This window comes from Ascaphus truei, chromosome 9 (assembly GCF_040206685.1).
Source record: "Ascaphus truei isolate aAscTru1 chromosome 9, aAscTru1.hap1, whole genome shotgun sequence".
Classification (NCBI taxonomy): Eukaryota; Metazoa; Chordata; class Amphibia; order Anura; family Ascaphidae; genus Ascaphus; species Ascaphus truei.
In genome coordinates, this window is record NC_134491.1 from 26,445,684 (window position 1) to 26,461,972 (window position 16,289).

Below are 16,289 nucleotides of genomic sequence, written 5' to 3' on the forward strand. Positions count from 1 at the left end.
GATGCTCTGCATCAATATACAGCGTATGTTCATTAGTGCATACTACACATCATTATACAGTGAGGCACGTTCATTATCAGGGTACAAATAATCAGCATTATTATACATGCAGCATGTTCATTATTCATCTACAGCTACTCATCACTATGAACAGCAGGGTGTTTTTGAACAGTGTATAGAGATATTCTGCATCCTTACAGTGTGATGTGTTTAATATCCATGTGTAGTTACTCTGGATCATTATGCAGCACAGCACAGATTATGTTAAGGGCTCTGTCCTGTCCCATAACCCAGCTATTTAGGGGTGCACTGGACTGGGAAATCCTTTCTTCTCTCCTTTCTTTTTCTCCGTCTCCAAGGTTCCCACTGCGGTGCGCTTTAGAATGGCAGCCAGGGCAGATCTCTCACTATTGTCCCTTTATCCTGTTCCCTTTTATTATCCCACTTCCCTGGGGAGTGAAATTGGGGGGTGAGAGGGGGGTAGCTTTCCTTTCCAAAAAAGGACCAGACTCCCCTCATTTCAAGAGAAACCTCGGAGACAATGGGCAGGGTGACCAGGGAAACACATTCACTGCCAGAGGGGGATTAATACCACTGATGCAAAAGGGAAAAGTTCAAACCCTTTCAAGCAGCAGTTTGGCCTATTTTAGCTCACCCTAACTGTGGGGTCTTCAGCTTATCTATTGTTCCCCAACATTTAGGAGCACCTGGTTCAGGAGAGGGTACCAGGCCACCTGGAAGATTGTAAATGGCTGTGTTTTCAGGGCTTCCTCTCCCAATCATGGCCCGCTGTCATGTTTGTAGTTCGGTCAGCTTTTTTTTTTCTTTCTCAAAACCGTCACAAAATAATCAGATTTGTCTCAGGAACCAGTGGGTCACTGGATGTCTCATCAGGAAGGCTAACCTTCCTCCCCCCCAAAATAACCTCAGAGCTGTATGACAATTTCTTAATAAACAGAAGTGTCACTTAAGCCGCTCTATTGAAAATACTTCACTCCGCAACACACTTCTATGAAAATATCTCTTAATAAATCGCTCTATGAAAAACCTTATAAGAATATATATATATTTTTTTTTTTTTATTCTTTGTAAACCGCTCTATGAAAATGCATAATTTCTGGATAACCTGCTATATTCAAACGCTCAAAACAGTTTATAAACTGCTCTGTGAAAATGGTTCAACTCTTAAATGCCTTTATTCTCTGGAAACTGCTTTATTAAAATGCATCACTTCTTCACATTATTTCTTGCTAAACTTCTCAGAGAAGGGTTTCGTTTTTTTAAAACTTCTCTTTATTAACTGCTCTAGAAAACTGCTCACTCGTTAACGAACCACTTTGGAAGAAGCTATAATGGTTTACAAACTGGTCTACAGAAATTATTTCTTAATAAAGTCCATTGAAGTTTTTTCTTTCTTTCCCCAAAACCTTAACGCCACGGGTCTCTGCCCTGGGGTGCCAGGTTTAGGTTCAGACGCTGCCTTACAAATGTCAACCATTTTGAAACTCTGGTGAAATGAGACACACGGCCACTACTTTTTTCTTGCATCAATTCGACCAATTTGTTTGCTTTATTACACCATTTTTGCTCAGTTCCCATCCTACAAATCCCCTTAGACCGTGTTAACAAAGGACGCAGAATATTCCCTTATTACGTCTTCGTACGTAGCAGCAACGGATTGTCCAGAAGAGGAGACGGGGGGGAAACAGGAAGAGCGGCACCACCATATAATTGTAAGCTCATGGCTGCTAGAGGGGTCTATAGCACAATGCGCTGCAGGCCCCTCTTACAGGGAAGAGTTAACCCATTAATGGATGGGAGGCGTGCAGGATAGGGTGAAAGTCGGGGGTTTTAAGAGCTGTTCACGTCCATGTTCTGCAGTTTAGACTCAAGGCCGCTCTCTCCACACTTCTTGCCTCCATCCTGCTGCTGCTTCTTCTGCTTCTTGGAGAGCTCCTGGTCGATGGGGGCTGGCTTCACAAACTTAATGATGTCCTTCAGGCCTGAGGGGAGGGAACGGGTTCAGTTACACAAGGCCTCCATCCTTTCCACGGGATGAGGCTGACCTGCCTGAAGTGGGATCCCGTTTCAACCCAGCGCAAATCATCACTTCATCTCGACTAAAAACGATTGTAAAGCTCTGTGGCCACTTGTTATCTGAGGAGCACAGTGCCGATTGCCCCTCGTATTCTTATTTAGCCCTTGAAGGGGTAATGTTGCACTTAAAGCGTTGGTTAACAACTCGCACTTCTTGGGGAAACCATTAATCTCTTGCTACGTTTGATGATACAAACCCTGCACCATTTGAGATTAAAGGAAAGATTTCCCCAGCAGCACAAGAAACTTGTGACAATATGGGATTTATAATCCAGCAATGGTAGATACGGGGAGATTTTCAAGACAAGTTTTGATGTCTTCAGAAAGGAAAGTTATACAGGGATATAATGAATAAGTTCACACGCAGGAAGGATGTTGATCCAAAGGGACATCTGATTGCCAGTACGGGAGTCAGGGAATAATTTATTTCCCCTTACAATACATAATTCAGGGTTTATTTGCTTCTTCTGGATCAATAGAACCATAAATACAGGATGAGTATCTCACCTAATTAGGATGCAACACAGGTTGACCTATATGGACAGAAGTCTTTTTCCTACCTAATCTCCCATGTTACTTCAGTTATCCTTCTCTGCAATATGATATAAATACTAAATAACCCAATAACCCAATAAATGATAGGGATGAGATGATAACCCATTAGCATTAGGGAGAAGGAGTGGCTCAGTGAGTAGAGACACAGACTGGCACTGAGTTTGACGCAGGGGAACCTGGTTCAATTCCCGGTGTTGGCTCCTTGTGACCTTGGGCAAGTCACTATCTCCCTGTGCCTCAGGCACCAAAAACATAGATTGTAAGCTCCACGGGGCAGGGACCTACGTAAAACTAGCAGCGCTATACAAGAACAAACTATTATTAATTATTAGCACTGCACTCACCTGGTGGCATGAAGACCCGGAGCTTATCTGGCACAGCGATGCCCTCCTCGGTCTGGTAGTTTTCCAGGATGGCACAAATGGCGCGGGTCGTGGCGCACATGGTAGCGTTTAACATGTGCACAAAGTCCACCTGCGTCATGGGAGAGGCAGGTTATAACACTAATTTGATCAAGAATCCAATTTCTTGGGACAGTGCCCTTTTTCCTGATTCTATATTCTCTTCCCCTAGTGCACCTACCCCATCTTCGCCTATTATTAAGAGGTAGAGCGGGTCTCTAGTTTAACCGACGGTAGTAACAACGCAGCTGTGAGGATGAGCTCCTCACAGCTGCGTTGCCATAGGAATCAGTCGCAGGCAAGTGTTTGGTGGCAATGTGACACAAGAAGGGATTTATGGCCCACGAACTCTGTCCCTCCCACATTAGGGCGGCAGACATGTCCCATAGGTTCCTTCTGTTTGTGTCACCCTGTTGTGGGAAGGATAGACTATATGTTCCATAGCTCTTCTGCTTGTGTCACTACAGTGTGAGGCATAGACTCCATTGTCCCATAGATCATCTGTTTGTGTCACACTGCAGTGAGAGGGACAGACTCCATGCCCCATAGCTCCCTGCAAGGGAAGAGACACCCCACACCCCAATAATCCCTCCCCCCCGCCCTGGTCAGTACATCTGCTCACCTTGTCCATCATCTTCTTAGTCTGGCCGTAGCGGATGCGCAGCCTGCGAGCCTGGTAGTCGGTGCAGTTCGAACACGAGACCAGCTCTCTGTAAGCGCCAGATCCGGGAAACCACGCCTCTAAATCTAGCTTCTTACTGGCCGCATGATTCAGAGAACCTGTAGATGGGACAAGGACAGTGGGTAAGGTGGTGAGAGGCCCTACGGAAGATTTAAGGAAGTCAGAATTAGAGGAGTAGGGACTCAGAATGAGAACGTAAAAATCCCAGAGGATGAGAGAGAACGTGGAGAGAGAAAAGCAGAATCAAAGCAACAAGGAGGAGGGCTAGGGGGCCATAGAGAGACTAAGAATATAACTGCGGTGAGGTCATAGGCAGCGACGGGAGGTTTCGTGACGACGGACTCCGGAAGCTGCGCACGCATACACACCCATGAGGGCTCCGTTGGAGACATTGGGTTGGCTGATAATCATCACGTAAGCCCCCACTCTCCGTTCCCCAAGATCTTTGGACATAACGAGTGCCTTGATTTCATTGAGGCTTGCCCTCTGGTAGTGCTGTGTGTTGTGTGACTAATTGGATATTGTGATCCGGTCTTCATTTTAAGTATGTTGTACATGCATTAGTGTACATATAAATTGTGTTTGATAGTATATTGTCTCTGTGTTCTGTCATGCGCCCCTTTTTTGTTTTATTTTATGTGGATTTTGCCCCGCTGATCACGGGAGATTGGAAGCTGCAGGGAGGATCACATAGGCAGTGAGGAGAGGGGAAGAGGACAGCGCACACGAATTCTACTTCAAGATTCAGCTAAACACTAGCACACAATTTTACCCCCTCACAGGCAGCCTAAGGGTTAAATACAGGATTCAGAAGCAGCCACCTCCGTGGTGCAAAGTCTAACAACCCATTTGTGACTAACAGATTTCAAAGAGGCAGAAAGGGGGACTCTCACCCAGGCTCACCCTTCCCTCTCTCCCAGGCTCACCCTTCCCTCTCTCCCGTGTGTACCTGATACAATGTTGACTATGCGGTATGGGATGCCAAGCGTCTGGTAGAACTCCTCAGCTGTCCCAATCATCTCGTCAAATAACTCCCAAGACTTGTTGTCGTGGGGGGAGGCGAAAATAAACTGCTCAATCTGAGGAGCGAGAAGGAAGAGAAAAGATGGTCACAGTATGATAGGACGGAGAGGAGAAGGTGGAGAGAAGAGTGAGAGAGAGAGAGAGAGAGAGAGAGAGAGAGAGAGAGAGAGAGAGAGAGAGAGAGAGAGAGAGAGAGAGAGAGAGAAGGAGGCTAGGTGTAATCAAAAATGAGCAAGAGAGTGAGAGTAGCAGGTACAGTCAGAGAGAGGAAGGGAATACAGGTGAGAACATTACACGAGGGAGCAGCACTGAGCGAGTACGGAGGGAGCTCTCTCACCTTTTCAAACTGGTGCACTCTGAAGATGCCACGCGTGTCCCTCCCGTGGGACCCCACCTCCTGCCGGAAACAGGTGGAGAGCCCTGCGTAGCGGATGGGCAGTTCTTCGGGCTTCAGCCACTCGTCACGGTGCAGCGCCGCAATTGGTTGCTCTGAGGTAGCGATCAGGTATTTCTCATCAATGGAGCCATCCTCAGACTTCTCACTGCCCTTCCCTATCACCTGCGCAAGAGGGGCAGCAGCGACCGTTAGAAGGGGCGAGGGGGATGGGGGAGAGGTAAAGGAAGGAAGAAGAGGAGCGAAGGGCAGAGACGGGGGGCTGGAGGAGGAAGGGGAACAGAGTGAAAGGAGAGTGTGTGTTCGGGATGACTGTGTGACATAATGCAAACATGTCTCCTCTTCGCTGCATTCACAATCTGGTCTGCGAGATTACAGGCTCCTTTCTGCAGACCCCATATCAGACCCTTTTGTTTTGTCCCGTGGCGATATCCATACAATATATCACATAGCCCCGACTAATGGTAAAAAAAATACTGCTCCTTTAACACTGCACACGATCTATGTGTCGTTACATTATCACGACAGGGATGTAATACCCCCTCCCCCCCTCCACTCTCCACACAATATACAGGCGTAATGACTGTTCTTTGACGCACCTTGTACAGCTCCTCATCAAACTGGCTGAGCTGGGCAACCTCCTGCATCACCTCCTTCCTCATGAAGAATGGGGTGTAGATGGGGGTGTATCCTTTCCCTGCCAGGCCCTGCAGGGCGTACTGAATGAGGGCCTGCTCCAGGAACACCAGGGGACCCTGAGGGGGGTGGGGGGGAGAAGAGAGGGTAAGAAGGATGAGACCTGGTGACCAATCACAGAGCAGAAGTAGATGAAGTCCCAATATCTCAGCTCGTCTCCTGCCCCTCGTTAGGTCTTGACCCCGCTGCCTACTACAGCGTCCGCTGTGGCAGACGCTACATGCACGAGAGCCCTCCCCTCAATGGCGCCGGGCCCGCTGCGAGGGGGGGCCGCCGCGCTGAGGCGAGAGCTGCTCCTGCTCTCAATAGAATTGAGAGCAGGACTCGCGTCGAGCGATACGGCACGCCCCCGGCGGTTCAGCCAATGAGGGCGAACCTGCCGGGTGACGTCATGGCCGCGCCCCCATCACTCCCCCGCCACGCCCCCCCCCCCCCCGGTCTCTCTTCCTCCAGCTCCCTGCAGACCAGGTAATCGGCTGCACGCGGCGCCAATCTCGCAGGCGCGCGTTGCAGCTGAGTTACCGGGGCCGTAGCCTAACTTTGTGTCCCACAAGATGAGGCAACATCAACTCTAATAAATGGTCTAGCCCCCCTTAGAAATGCACATCAGGTACTACAGAGTGCATAAAAATACCTCAAAACATCTTCTATAACGTTTGTTCTACAATTGATGTATTAACAGCTTCTCCAAATCTATGATTTATTCCATGACATCCCTAACCGGGCTCTTCTAAAAAGGTTAATGGGGTTAGTGTTGCCTTCTTTATAGCTGATCAGTGGGTATTCGTTAATTTAATTTTCTTGGGTCTGCACCAGATGTGTCTTCTACCCTATTCTGTTCGTTAGTCAGAGGGTTTAACAACAAGAGAGACCTGGTGACGGTTTCTGATGCACACAAAAGGGCAGAGACGCAGAATTTGATGCATCACATAATATTTCTGTTGGATGTGTCCTACCTAATCCTCCTGCAACTCATCTTCCTTCAAATGACAACCTGGAGCAGAGGCCAGAAGCACTGATGCACAGAAATAGAATAGTGAAAGTTTCCTCCCTGTATGCACCGGACCCAACCGAGCAGCTAAGTTCCCTCCTACTCCATGGCTTCCAGACACAATCCAATCTTCTCGTCGCTCTTACCTTCAGGAAGTATCCTCTACTCCCGGCAACCACGGCTCCCTTCTCCCCCTCAAACCCGTCCACCATGACCACCAGGTCCACGTGGGAGTACCGCTTCCTTAGCTCACAGTCTCCCCACGTGCGCTCCACCTTGTTATCGTTATCCTGCGAGTGGGGAAAGGAAAAGTGGGGGGAGGGGGAGGTCAGAAAATAACCAGCAGGACAAGGTTTAACTAGACTGAGATGCAATGTTCTGCAGCTCTATCTACAAGTAATAGCCAAGCTACAACTAGGGGCGAAACGCTGAAGATGGCGTTCGTGGTGCATGGTAAAGGGAGAGAGGTATAAACAGGAACTCATCACCAAAGTGATCCAATATACCAGCACATCACAGCAACTAAATAAACAGGTGATTTATTGGTGCATCATGGACCAATAAATCAGATTCTTCTTCAAGTGCAATGTTGTGCACATATATTGGGTCACTTCGGTGATTTGTTCCTGATAAAATATTTTATATTAATCTCTCTCTCAACGTTGTGCATCTGTTCTTTGTAAATATCACTCTGTATATTTGAATACATTTTGTACTTTAGAATATTGTTGAAGCTTTTTAAAGTGCTGCAGGTTCTCTTTTTCTTTTGCTCCCACATCAGGTTAACACACAGGTTAAAAACACCATATGTGAATACGATAACATTATTTAAATGTTTGACAAAACAGCAATTGTCCTTGAGGTGGAAGCACTGAACGCGTATAGAAGAGTCAGTACTTTATAATCACATGCTCCCCACTTATACCCCCTTTGATGTTACCTCGTCGTTGCTGATGGGTACCGATGGGTGCAGCAGATTTCCGATCTCCCGCTGACTCTCAAACCTCTCGCCCTCCAGCTTCAAGCGCTTTGCATCTGTTGCCAATATGGTTTCGTCTATCAGTACCCGCAGCCTCTTTATCTGAGTCACCGACAGAGCCTGTGGCGGGCAAGACCCCCATCACAGTCAGTGTAGCGATACCATGGGATGCCCCCCCACTCCCACCCAAACAGAGCATGGGATAAATGGGGCCAGTGGTTCCCAACTCCAGTACTGCTTTTAAGGATCTCTCTGCTGGAGCACAGGTAGTTCCCTCAAAATGATTGATCCGTCTGTGCTAATGCGAGGACGCCCTTAAACCCAGACTGTTAGCGATCCTTGAGGACTGGAGTTAGGAGCCACTGCTCTACGTGGTTAGTGGAGACATGCAGGGACCCCACAAAGAGGCTGTCACAGGATTCTACCACTAAGTCAGAGTAGCAACAAGTGAGACCCCCAATTCAAGAACCCCCCGTGTGCTGCACCGTGGAATATGTTGGCGCTCTAGTAAAAAGCACGTTGAAGGTCTTACATTTAAAAAAGAAGACAGAACAGGGCTACATTGATGAGTTCATATATAGAACATGAAAGTTCTAGGTGTCAGACGTCAATGTAATATCTCATATGTTTTATTTCTCCCTACATAACAGCGGGATAAAGCACTGAGGACCACTGGGACACAGCACTGCTAAGAAAACACAGTCTGAAATAATAACGTCATATGAACATCCCACGCCTTAGAAACACCCCCTCCTGCTGTCACCAAACAGTCCCTGTAACAAGCACAGCCAGGAATGACTTCCCAGACGATAGAGTGATGCAGAACACTGAACACGAGCTGCATTATGTTACTGATATTTAGTCCTTGCTTCATTAAACACAAACAGCTATTACCAGATGTAAAAACATTCATGTTCAACAGTCAAAGGGAAACATCCCTTTCTTAATTGGGGTTGGATGTAACAATAATTTGCTCACATTCAGGACTTCCGCTGTCAGCTCATCCAGGTTCTGGGCATTTTCTGGGAGGGCTTCACTGTCACCTACAGGCTCCTTCTTCTGCAACAGCAACAAAATAGGGAGCGTGGAGAGTTACAGGAATAGTACAGCAGGCTGTATGACAGGATCAGGATTCAATGAAGGAGCTGTGTGTGTTCAGTACAGGAATGGCAGATGGGGCATCCAGGGCAAGCTGGAGGTGCAGTGACAACGGGTGTGGGGGGGGGGGGGGGGCATGGTGAGAAGGGGTCAGTACAGGAATAGAAGGGGAGATTGCAGGCAGCATGGAGATACAGTGAGAGGTGTCAGTACAGGAACAGCGGGGGGAACGGCAGAGCAGGATGGAGGTGTAGTGAAACTGATGGAGTCAGTACAGGAATGGCAGAAGACGCTCAGAATTCCTACCTTCATTTTCTCCCCGATCGTTTTGCTGCACAGATTTTTCAACTTGTTCAGGTTGTCTGCTTGAAATCTGCCTGCAAACATACAAAACAAACCGGGGGTGAACAAGAGGGGACAGGCCACCTGTAGCTCAATTATGTGTGCGACAGGACGGGCGGTACGGAGAACAGCTTCCACTTACAGAAGTCTTACAGAAAACAGGAGTTATTTTAAAAGGCATCTCTCCCTTCCTGTTCTTATCGCATTAACTCATCAAACTGCCTTTAAAAACATTGTACATCCCCATCAGTTTGTATAAAGTGAATTGGGTCTCCTCCAATGAAGCAGAGAACCAAATGCTTTATTTTAACTCTACTCGCATCAAATGTTAGCCCCTTCTGGATGGGTGGGGGGGGGATCGTATGCATAATGACACGATAAAAGAATGATAACAAGAAAATACCCCATACAGCAGTTTATTTCTTTAAATCCTTGTTTTAGTCAATGCTGATCACACACTTTGGTGTAGTAGTATTGAGTGTTAGAAAAACATTGAGGCAAATAAAAATATTCTACAATAAAAATGCTTCTTGTAACAAACATTTCAACGCAACAATCCGTGCTGGTCATTTGTTTACCTTGGTTGATGCAGATATTACATGGGGAGGGAGGTGACAGTACAAGTTAGTGCCCAAGATACCTGCGGTTCAATGCCCCAGACATGAATACCTGTCTGGCAATAACAGTGTGGCTGCCATGGTCAGCGTCTCCAGTTGCAAATAGATGTTATCGGGAGACATCGCAATCTCTATTGGTAACTTCAGCAGCCAGTGTCATTTAAACAAAATTGCATCTATTATTAAAATGCTCTCAGCAACAAGGTGGTGGGACAGGGGGAGGGGTAGAGGGCCCCTGGGGTGGATCAGCTCTGTGGAACCGCCAGGGTGAAATAATTATAATTAGGGAGATATTGCTACTTTAAAGCTCTCTTAAAGTTGCAAAGTGTTGGTCGATTCTCCGGCAATAAAAAAGTGTGTTCTAAGAATGATGTAAAAAAATAGAATGAACTTGCACTCACCCTGCTATTATAATTCAGCTGGGGGTGCTATGATCCTGCATCTATACTGCAAGATGCATACAATTATACAAAAACCATATTGAATCAGCACTCAAAACGTAAATCAAAGAAAAGGAAAGACTTGCGTTTTCCTTTTGGTCACACCAAGTTTCTTTTTTTTTTTTATAACTTTGATTTTATTGAGTTTTTCAGCAAAGAACATGTACAACAAAATCTTCACCATACATTGTACAAAGAAATTGTGTTACAAACTAACATTTCTCACAAACAGGTATTGGGATACAGCTAACAGAGAAATAAAAATAAAATAAAAGGGGGGGGGTGTAGGGGAGAGACGGGACAGGGAAGGGGGGGGGGGGGAGGGTGGTGTGGTGCGGGAGTCAATCCCACTAGGACTAATAGAATCGTGGAGTTTCAACTCCTAAAGGTTGTTATATGCTTATCCCCTCCAGGGGAACCTATCCACCCGAAGTCTTAGATACCCACTTCACGAGCCTGCCGAAGGTGTTCTTGGCACTATGTGTTCTGCGTGATTCCTACATTCAGCGTTATTCAAGGGAAAACGCATTTATTACTATCAAAGCAGGATAGTATCTCTTCCTACTCCCGGGATGTCCCTCTGGTCCAACCAAGGTGTCCAGGTTTTTAGATAAATTTCGCCAGTGTCATTAACTAGATTTGTTAATTTCTCCATCTGGCATACAAACCAAATTCTGTTCCGAATCTTGGGAATTAGGGGAATTTCGGGTTGCTTCCATGGTGCTGCGATCTCGCACCGAGTAGCTGTTGCGAAATAAGCAACTAGTTTATTACTTGATTTAGTCCACCCCAAGGACGGTCTGTTCAGCAGAAACCGCCACGGGTCCATGGAAATTTTAAGATTTAGGATCTTCTCAAGCCAATCTCTGATTTTTCGCCAAAGCGGTTTAATCCTCGGGCAAGACCACAGCATATGTAGCAAGTCAGCCGTTGCTCCGCACTGTCTAGGGCACAGGGGGGAGTACCCTGGTACGAATTTAGATAATTTCAAGGGAGTGTGATACCATCGCATTAAAACTTTATATGCGTTTTCCCTTAAAGTTGTGCATATCGAGCTCTTGGCAGATGCCATAATTATTCTAGTACCAAGTTTCTTTTTTAATGTATCAAACAAATCAGCAATACAGAAAAAATTAATCAGCACAGATGGGAAGAGGGAAAGATAGCAGACACACACTTATATGTGCACAATAGAGCAACGTCCCAAGCCCTCCTGACCCCTTGGCCAGGCTTCCTTTCCCTGTGTGCGCTGATTTCTTCTGCATTGCTGCTTTTTACAAATATTTTAAAGAAGAAACCTGGTGAGACCAAAAGGAAAACATAATGCCTTCCGTTTGTTTGATTTACTTTTTGAGTGATGATCCAGTATTTTCCAAGAATGATGGCCATTGTGAGTTTCCAGAGGCTTTCTCCCTGTCTAGCCTGCTCCACCCGGCTACTGAACTCGGCATACAAAGGCTAGCTGACGCTTAATTAGGGACACACAGGCAAGCCTGAGTTGGGATGCTGCCTATACATTGAGGAAAGATGAGTTGTCCTAATGAATGAGGTGGATAGAGGACGGACTTCATGCAGCTCCTCCCTCACTGCTTGCTGCAGGATTGCATCAGCTGTAATAGCAGCACGTGGGCCAGAAACTGCCAAATAGTGAGCAACCCATTGCTCCCAGCCTCTTGTCTGACGGATAGTGAGCCCACATTGCAATGCTGTCGTCTGTCAGATAGTAAGCTCATTACCGACTCAGGAAACCCAGCCACTTCCTGACAAATAGTGAGACTAACACTGCCAGCCGGCTCCTGTCAGCTGTGCATCTATATAGCAGTGCGACTCCACATGTCTCACTTCTACTGTGTACAGCGATTACATGGAACTGCGTGTACATATATGTCTATATATATATATATATATACCAGGGGTGGGAAACTCCAGTACTCAATGGCCACTAACAGGTCAGGTTTTAAGAATATCCCTGCTTCAGCGCGCAGGTGTCTCAGTCGAAGACTGCGCACCCCTGATATATACATATTGTATGCATTACAGTCAGTACATGATGTACATTACGTGTGTACACATACATACATACATACATATCTCAGCATGGAGAATGCGGATACAGAATGGAGGAACTGGATATATATCTATCTCAAAGGGCTAGGCACTCAAAAAATATGCAAAAAATGTCTTATTGGCCCAACGTTTTCAGCTATCCTATGCGCTTGATAAAGGCTCCAGAGTGTAGCTGAAATGTTGGAGATATATATATATCTATATAGATATATATAGATATATATATCAAGGGCAGAAGGCACACTGTAAACAAGAAATAAACTGATGCTTATCCCAGTTCGCACATCCTTGAGGAAGGTCACGTTTAGCTGACCGAAACGTTGGATGCAGTGCCTTTATCAATCAGTTGTTTCTACTACTTGGCTGTGTGCTGTCTCTTCTTTCCAGATCCACCATCCGGTAATATCTGATATAAATATATAATATTTATGTGTACCTATACCTTTATTTTTGTACGGCACCTTCTAGTTTATCTGATAGCATCACCCTCTCCAGTATTGTGGTTACAGAAAGAGAGCCTGAGGAAGCTTTTTCGAAGCGAAACACGTCGCTCTAATCCACTAGAGACTTTTGTACCTCGGAGGCCATCGTAGCGAGACGGTGGGGGTGCGTTCCAGCCCTGCGTGTCACCAGCTGCTGCCCGGATGCAGAAGCAAGTAGCGCTCAAACGGGGCGAGCCCTACCAACTTTGCTGCAGCCGACGAGGTTTTTTTTATATGTGAGTTTTTATTATTGTTTGTGCCTTTATTAAATTTGAAATATCTCATCCCTGCGTTTCACTGTCAACTCGGGGTGAGTTCGAACTGAGACCAAGCGGGAAGGAGCCATACAGTGAGAAGAGCAGTGACCATAATATTCCACCAACGGAAGGCAAAGAACCATCAGATGTACCTGTACTCACACAAGCCCGTGTGAGTATTTATATCAATCATTTTCCAACTAACCCATCCCTGCATAGATTGCACCATTATAAGTGCATTGGCTGTGGTTCTGTCAGAACCCTTGTGCACTATAGTGTTGTTGGGTGAGTCTGGCTACACATTTAACCAATCTGCCCTAAGATCTATATAGGTTGGGGCACACACTTAAATAGTATAGGCCACACTACTGGAGAGGGTGATACTATCAGATAAACTAGAAGGTACTGTACAAAAATAAAGGTATAGGTACACCATAAGTATACAAAAACATATATATATATTGGTCCCAACATTTGAGCTCCCCTCTGGAGCCTTTATAAAGCGCATAGGATAGCCGAAAACGTTGAACCAATAATAAGACATTTTTTGCATATTTTTGGTGTGCCAATCCCTCTGAGATAGATATATATCCACTTCCTCCATTCTGTATCAGCATTCTCCATGCTGTCAGTAAATATATATATATATATATATATATATATATATATATATATATATATATATATATCACATCTCCATGCTGTGTCTGCAGTCTATGTAATCACACAGATATATATATGTATATTACACATACATACATACTCACATCTCCTCCATGCTGTGTCCGCAGTCAGTATATGTAATCACACAGAGATATATATGTATATTACACATACATACATACTCACATCTCCTCCATGCTGTGTCCGCAGTCAGTATATGTAATCACACAGAGATATATATGTATATTACACATACATACATACTCACATCTCCTCCATGCTGTGTCCGCAGTCAGTATATGTAATCACACAGAGATATATATGTATATTACACATACATACATACTCACATCTCCTCCATGCTGTGTCCGCAGTCAGTATATGTAATCACACAGAGATATATATGTATATTACACATACATACATACATCTCCTCCATATTGTGTCCGCAGTCAGTATATGTAATCACACAGAGATATATATGTATATCACACACACATACATACATACTCACATCTCCTCCATGCTGTGTCCGCAGTCAGTATATGTAATCACACAGAGATATATATGTATATCACACACACATACATACATACATACTCACATCTCCTCCATGCTGTGTCCGCAGTCAGTATATGTAATCACACAGAGATATATATGTATATCACACACACATACATACTCACATCTCCTCCATGCTGTGTCCGCAGTCAGTATATGTAATCACACAGAGATATATATGTATATCACACACACATACATACATACATACATACTCACATCTCCTCCATGCTGTGTCCGCAGTCAGTATATGTAATCACACAGATATATGTATATTACACATACATACATACATACATACATACATACTCACATCTCCTCCATGCTGTGTCCGCAGTCAGTATATGTAATCACACAGATATATGTATATTACACATACATACATACATACATACTCACATCTCCTCCATGCTGTGTCCGCAGTCAGTATATGTAATCACACAGATATATGTATATTACACATACATACATACATACATACATACATACATACTCACATCTCCTCCATGCTGTGTCCGCAGTCAGTATATGTAATCACACAGATATATATGTATATTACACATACATACATACATACATACATACATACATACTCACATCTCCTCCATGCTGTGTCCGCAGTCAGTATATGTAATCACACAGATATATATGTATATTACACATACATACATACATACTCACATCTCCTCCATGCTGTGTCCGCAGTCAGTATATGTAATCACACAGATATATATGTATATTACACATACACACATACATACTCACATCTCCTCCATGCTGTGTCCGCAGTCAGTATATGTAATCACACAGATATATATGTATATTACACATACATACATACATACATACATACATACTCACATCTCCTCCATGCTGTGTCCGCAGTCAGTATATGTAATCACACAGATATATATGTATATTACACATACATACATACATACATACATACATACATACTCACATCTCCTCCATGCTGTGTCCGCAGTCAGTAACGCTTCCACCAGCCCCGGATCTTTGAATCTCTTCCTCTGAGTCTCCCTCACCAGCTCCGGGTTACCTCCCTTGTCCTCACGGAACAGATCCAGGTCCAAAACCATCTTACCGGACGCGGGGGGTGACCGTGTTCAGGGAGAGGAGGGTGATCTGTTCCAGTCACAGTTCGCTGTTAAGTTCTGGCCCCGCCCGGTTCCTATTCGGCTAGTCCCGGCTACCGGTGTCACTCCGTGTCTGGCGCACGCGCTCTGGCGCGGAGAGAGAGAGACCCACCATTAATCATGGACACGTGATACGGTGATCCCACAGCGCGCGCCGAGCCTAGGAGACTAGATTCAGGCAAACCTCACGCACATGCGCAGAAACAGCTTCAGTCAGAGCGGTGCTGTAACCTGCTGCCGTTGCCATGCATCGTGTGTCCTTAGCAACTCTCCCTCTCTCCCCTCTCTCTTTCCCCCTTTTCTCTCCCTTCTTCTCTCTCCCTCTGCCCCCCTGTCATCTAAATAAGCAGTTTAATTTATTATTTTTGATCTTATAGGAAGCATCATCAGGAAAATTGGCATGAAGTTGCTGAACCAACATATCATCTTCAGTTCTTGTAGATCAACTGCTGGAAGAAGGCAGCAAAACATGTAAAATCTTATATATATATATATATATTTTAATAAATCAGTTCTGTAGTAGTTTTTATTTAACTCAATACCATTTTTAATGATTTTTAAAGCATTCTTTGACTTCTATACCATGTTTTAACCCAGCGGTGCGCAAACTTTTGGAGCTGCGGCCCCCTTCCTGGGAGCTGCAGCATTCGCGCGCCCCCTCCCCCCTCTCCCAATGTCTCAGTGTCAAATGACTTTGCGGGTCATGTGACGTCACCCCATCATGTCATGTGATGCGGGTTACCATGGCGACGCGTGACGTCACATGAACCCGCGGCGTCATTTCACGCTG

The 16,289-nt window shown here is 45.3% G+C and overlaps 1 protein-coding gene across 1 annotated transcript; it reads right to left on the minus strand.

The window, feature by feature from the left end:
• Window positions 1-1,522: 1,522 nt before the first annotated feature.
• Window positions 1,523-15,653, minus strand: SARS1 (seryl-tRNA synthetase 1). The gene is made up of 11 exons (XM_075613990.1): window positions 15,307-15,653; window positions 9,223-9,293; window positions 8,797-8,877; window positions 7,780-7,938; window positions 6,986-7,129; window positions 5,752-5,907; window positions 5,096-5,317; window positions 4,685-4,814; window positions 3,676-3,833; window positions 2,997-3,126; window positions 1,523-2,003 (listed from the first exon to the last, which is right to left on the minus strand). The coding sequence occupies exons 1-11, from the start codon at window positions 15,440-15,442 to the stop codon at window positions 1,852-1,854; spliced, it is 1,539 nt and encodes a 512-aa protein (XP_075470105.1). The 5' UTR covers window positions 15,443-15,653; the 3' UTR covers window positions 1,523-1,851.
• Window positions 15,654-16,289: the final 636 nt, after the last annotated feature.

Bases quoted from the DNA above. Each gene is read 5' to 3' on its own strand.
- SARS1 (XM_075613990.1), bottom strand. From the start codon at position 15,442: ATGGTTTTGGACCTGGATCTGTTCCGTGAGGACAAGGGAGGTAACCCG. The intron at 9,294-15,306 runs GTGAGTATGTAT...GTATGTTTGCAG, and splicing joins GGACACAGCATGGAGGAGAT to GCAGATTTCAAGCAGACAAC. The intron at 8,878-9,222 runs GTAGGAATTCTG...TTGCTGTTGCAG, and splicing joins CGATCGGGGAGAAAATGAAG to AAGAAGGAGCCTGTAGGTGA.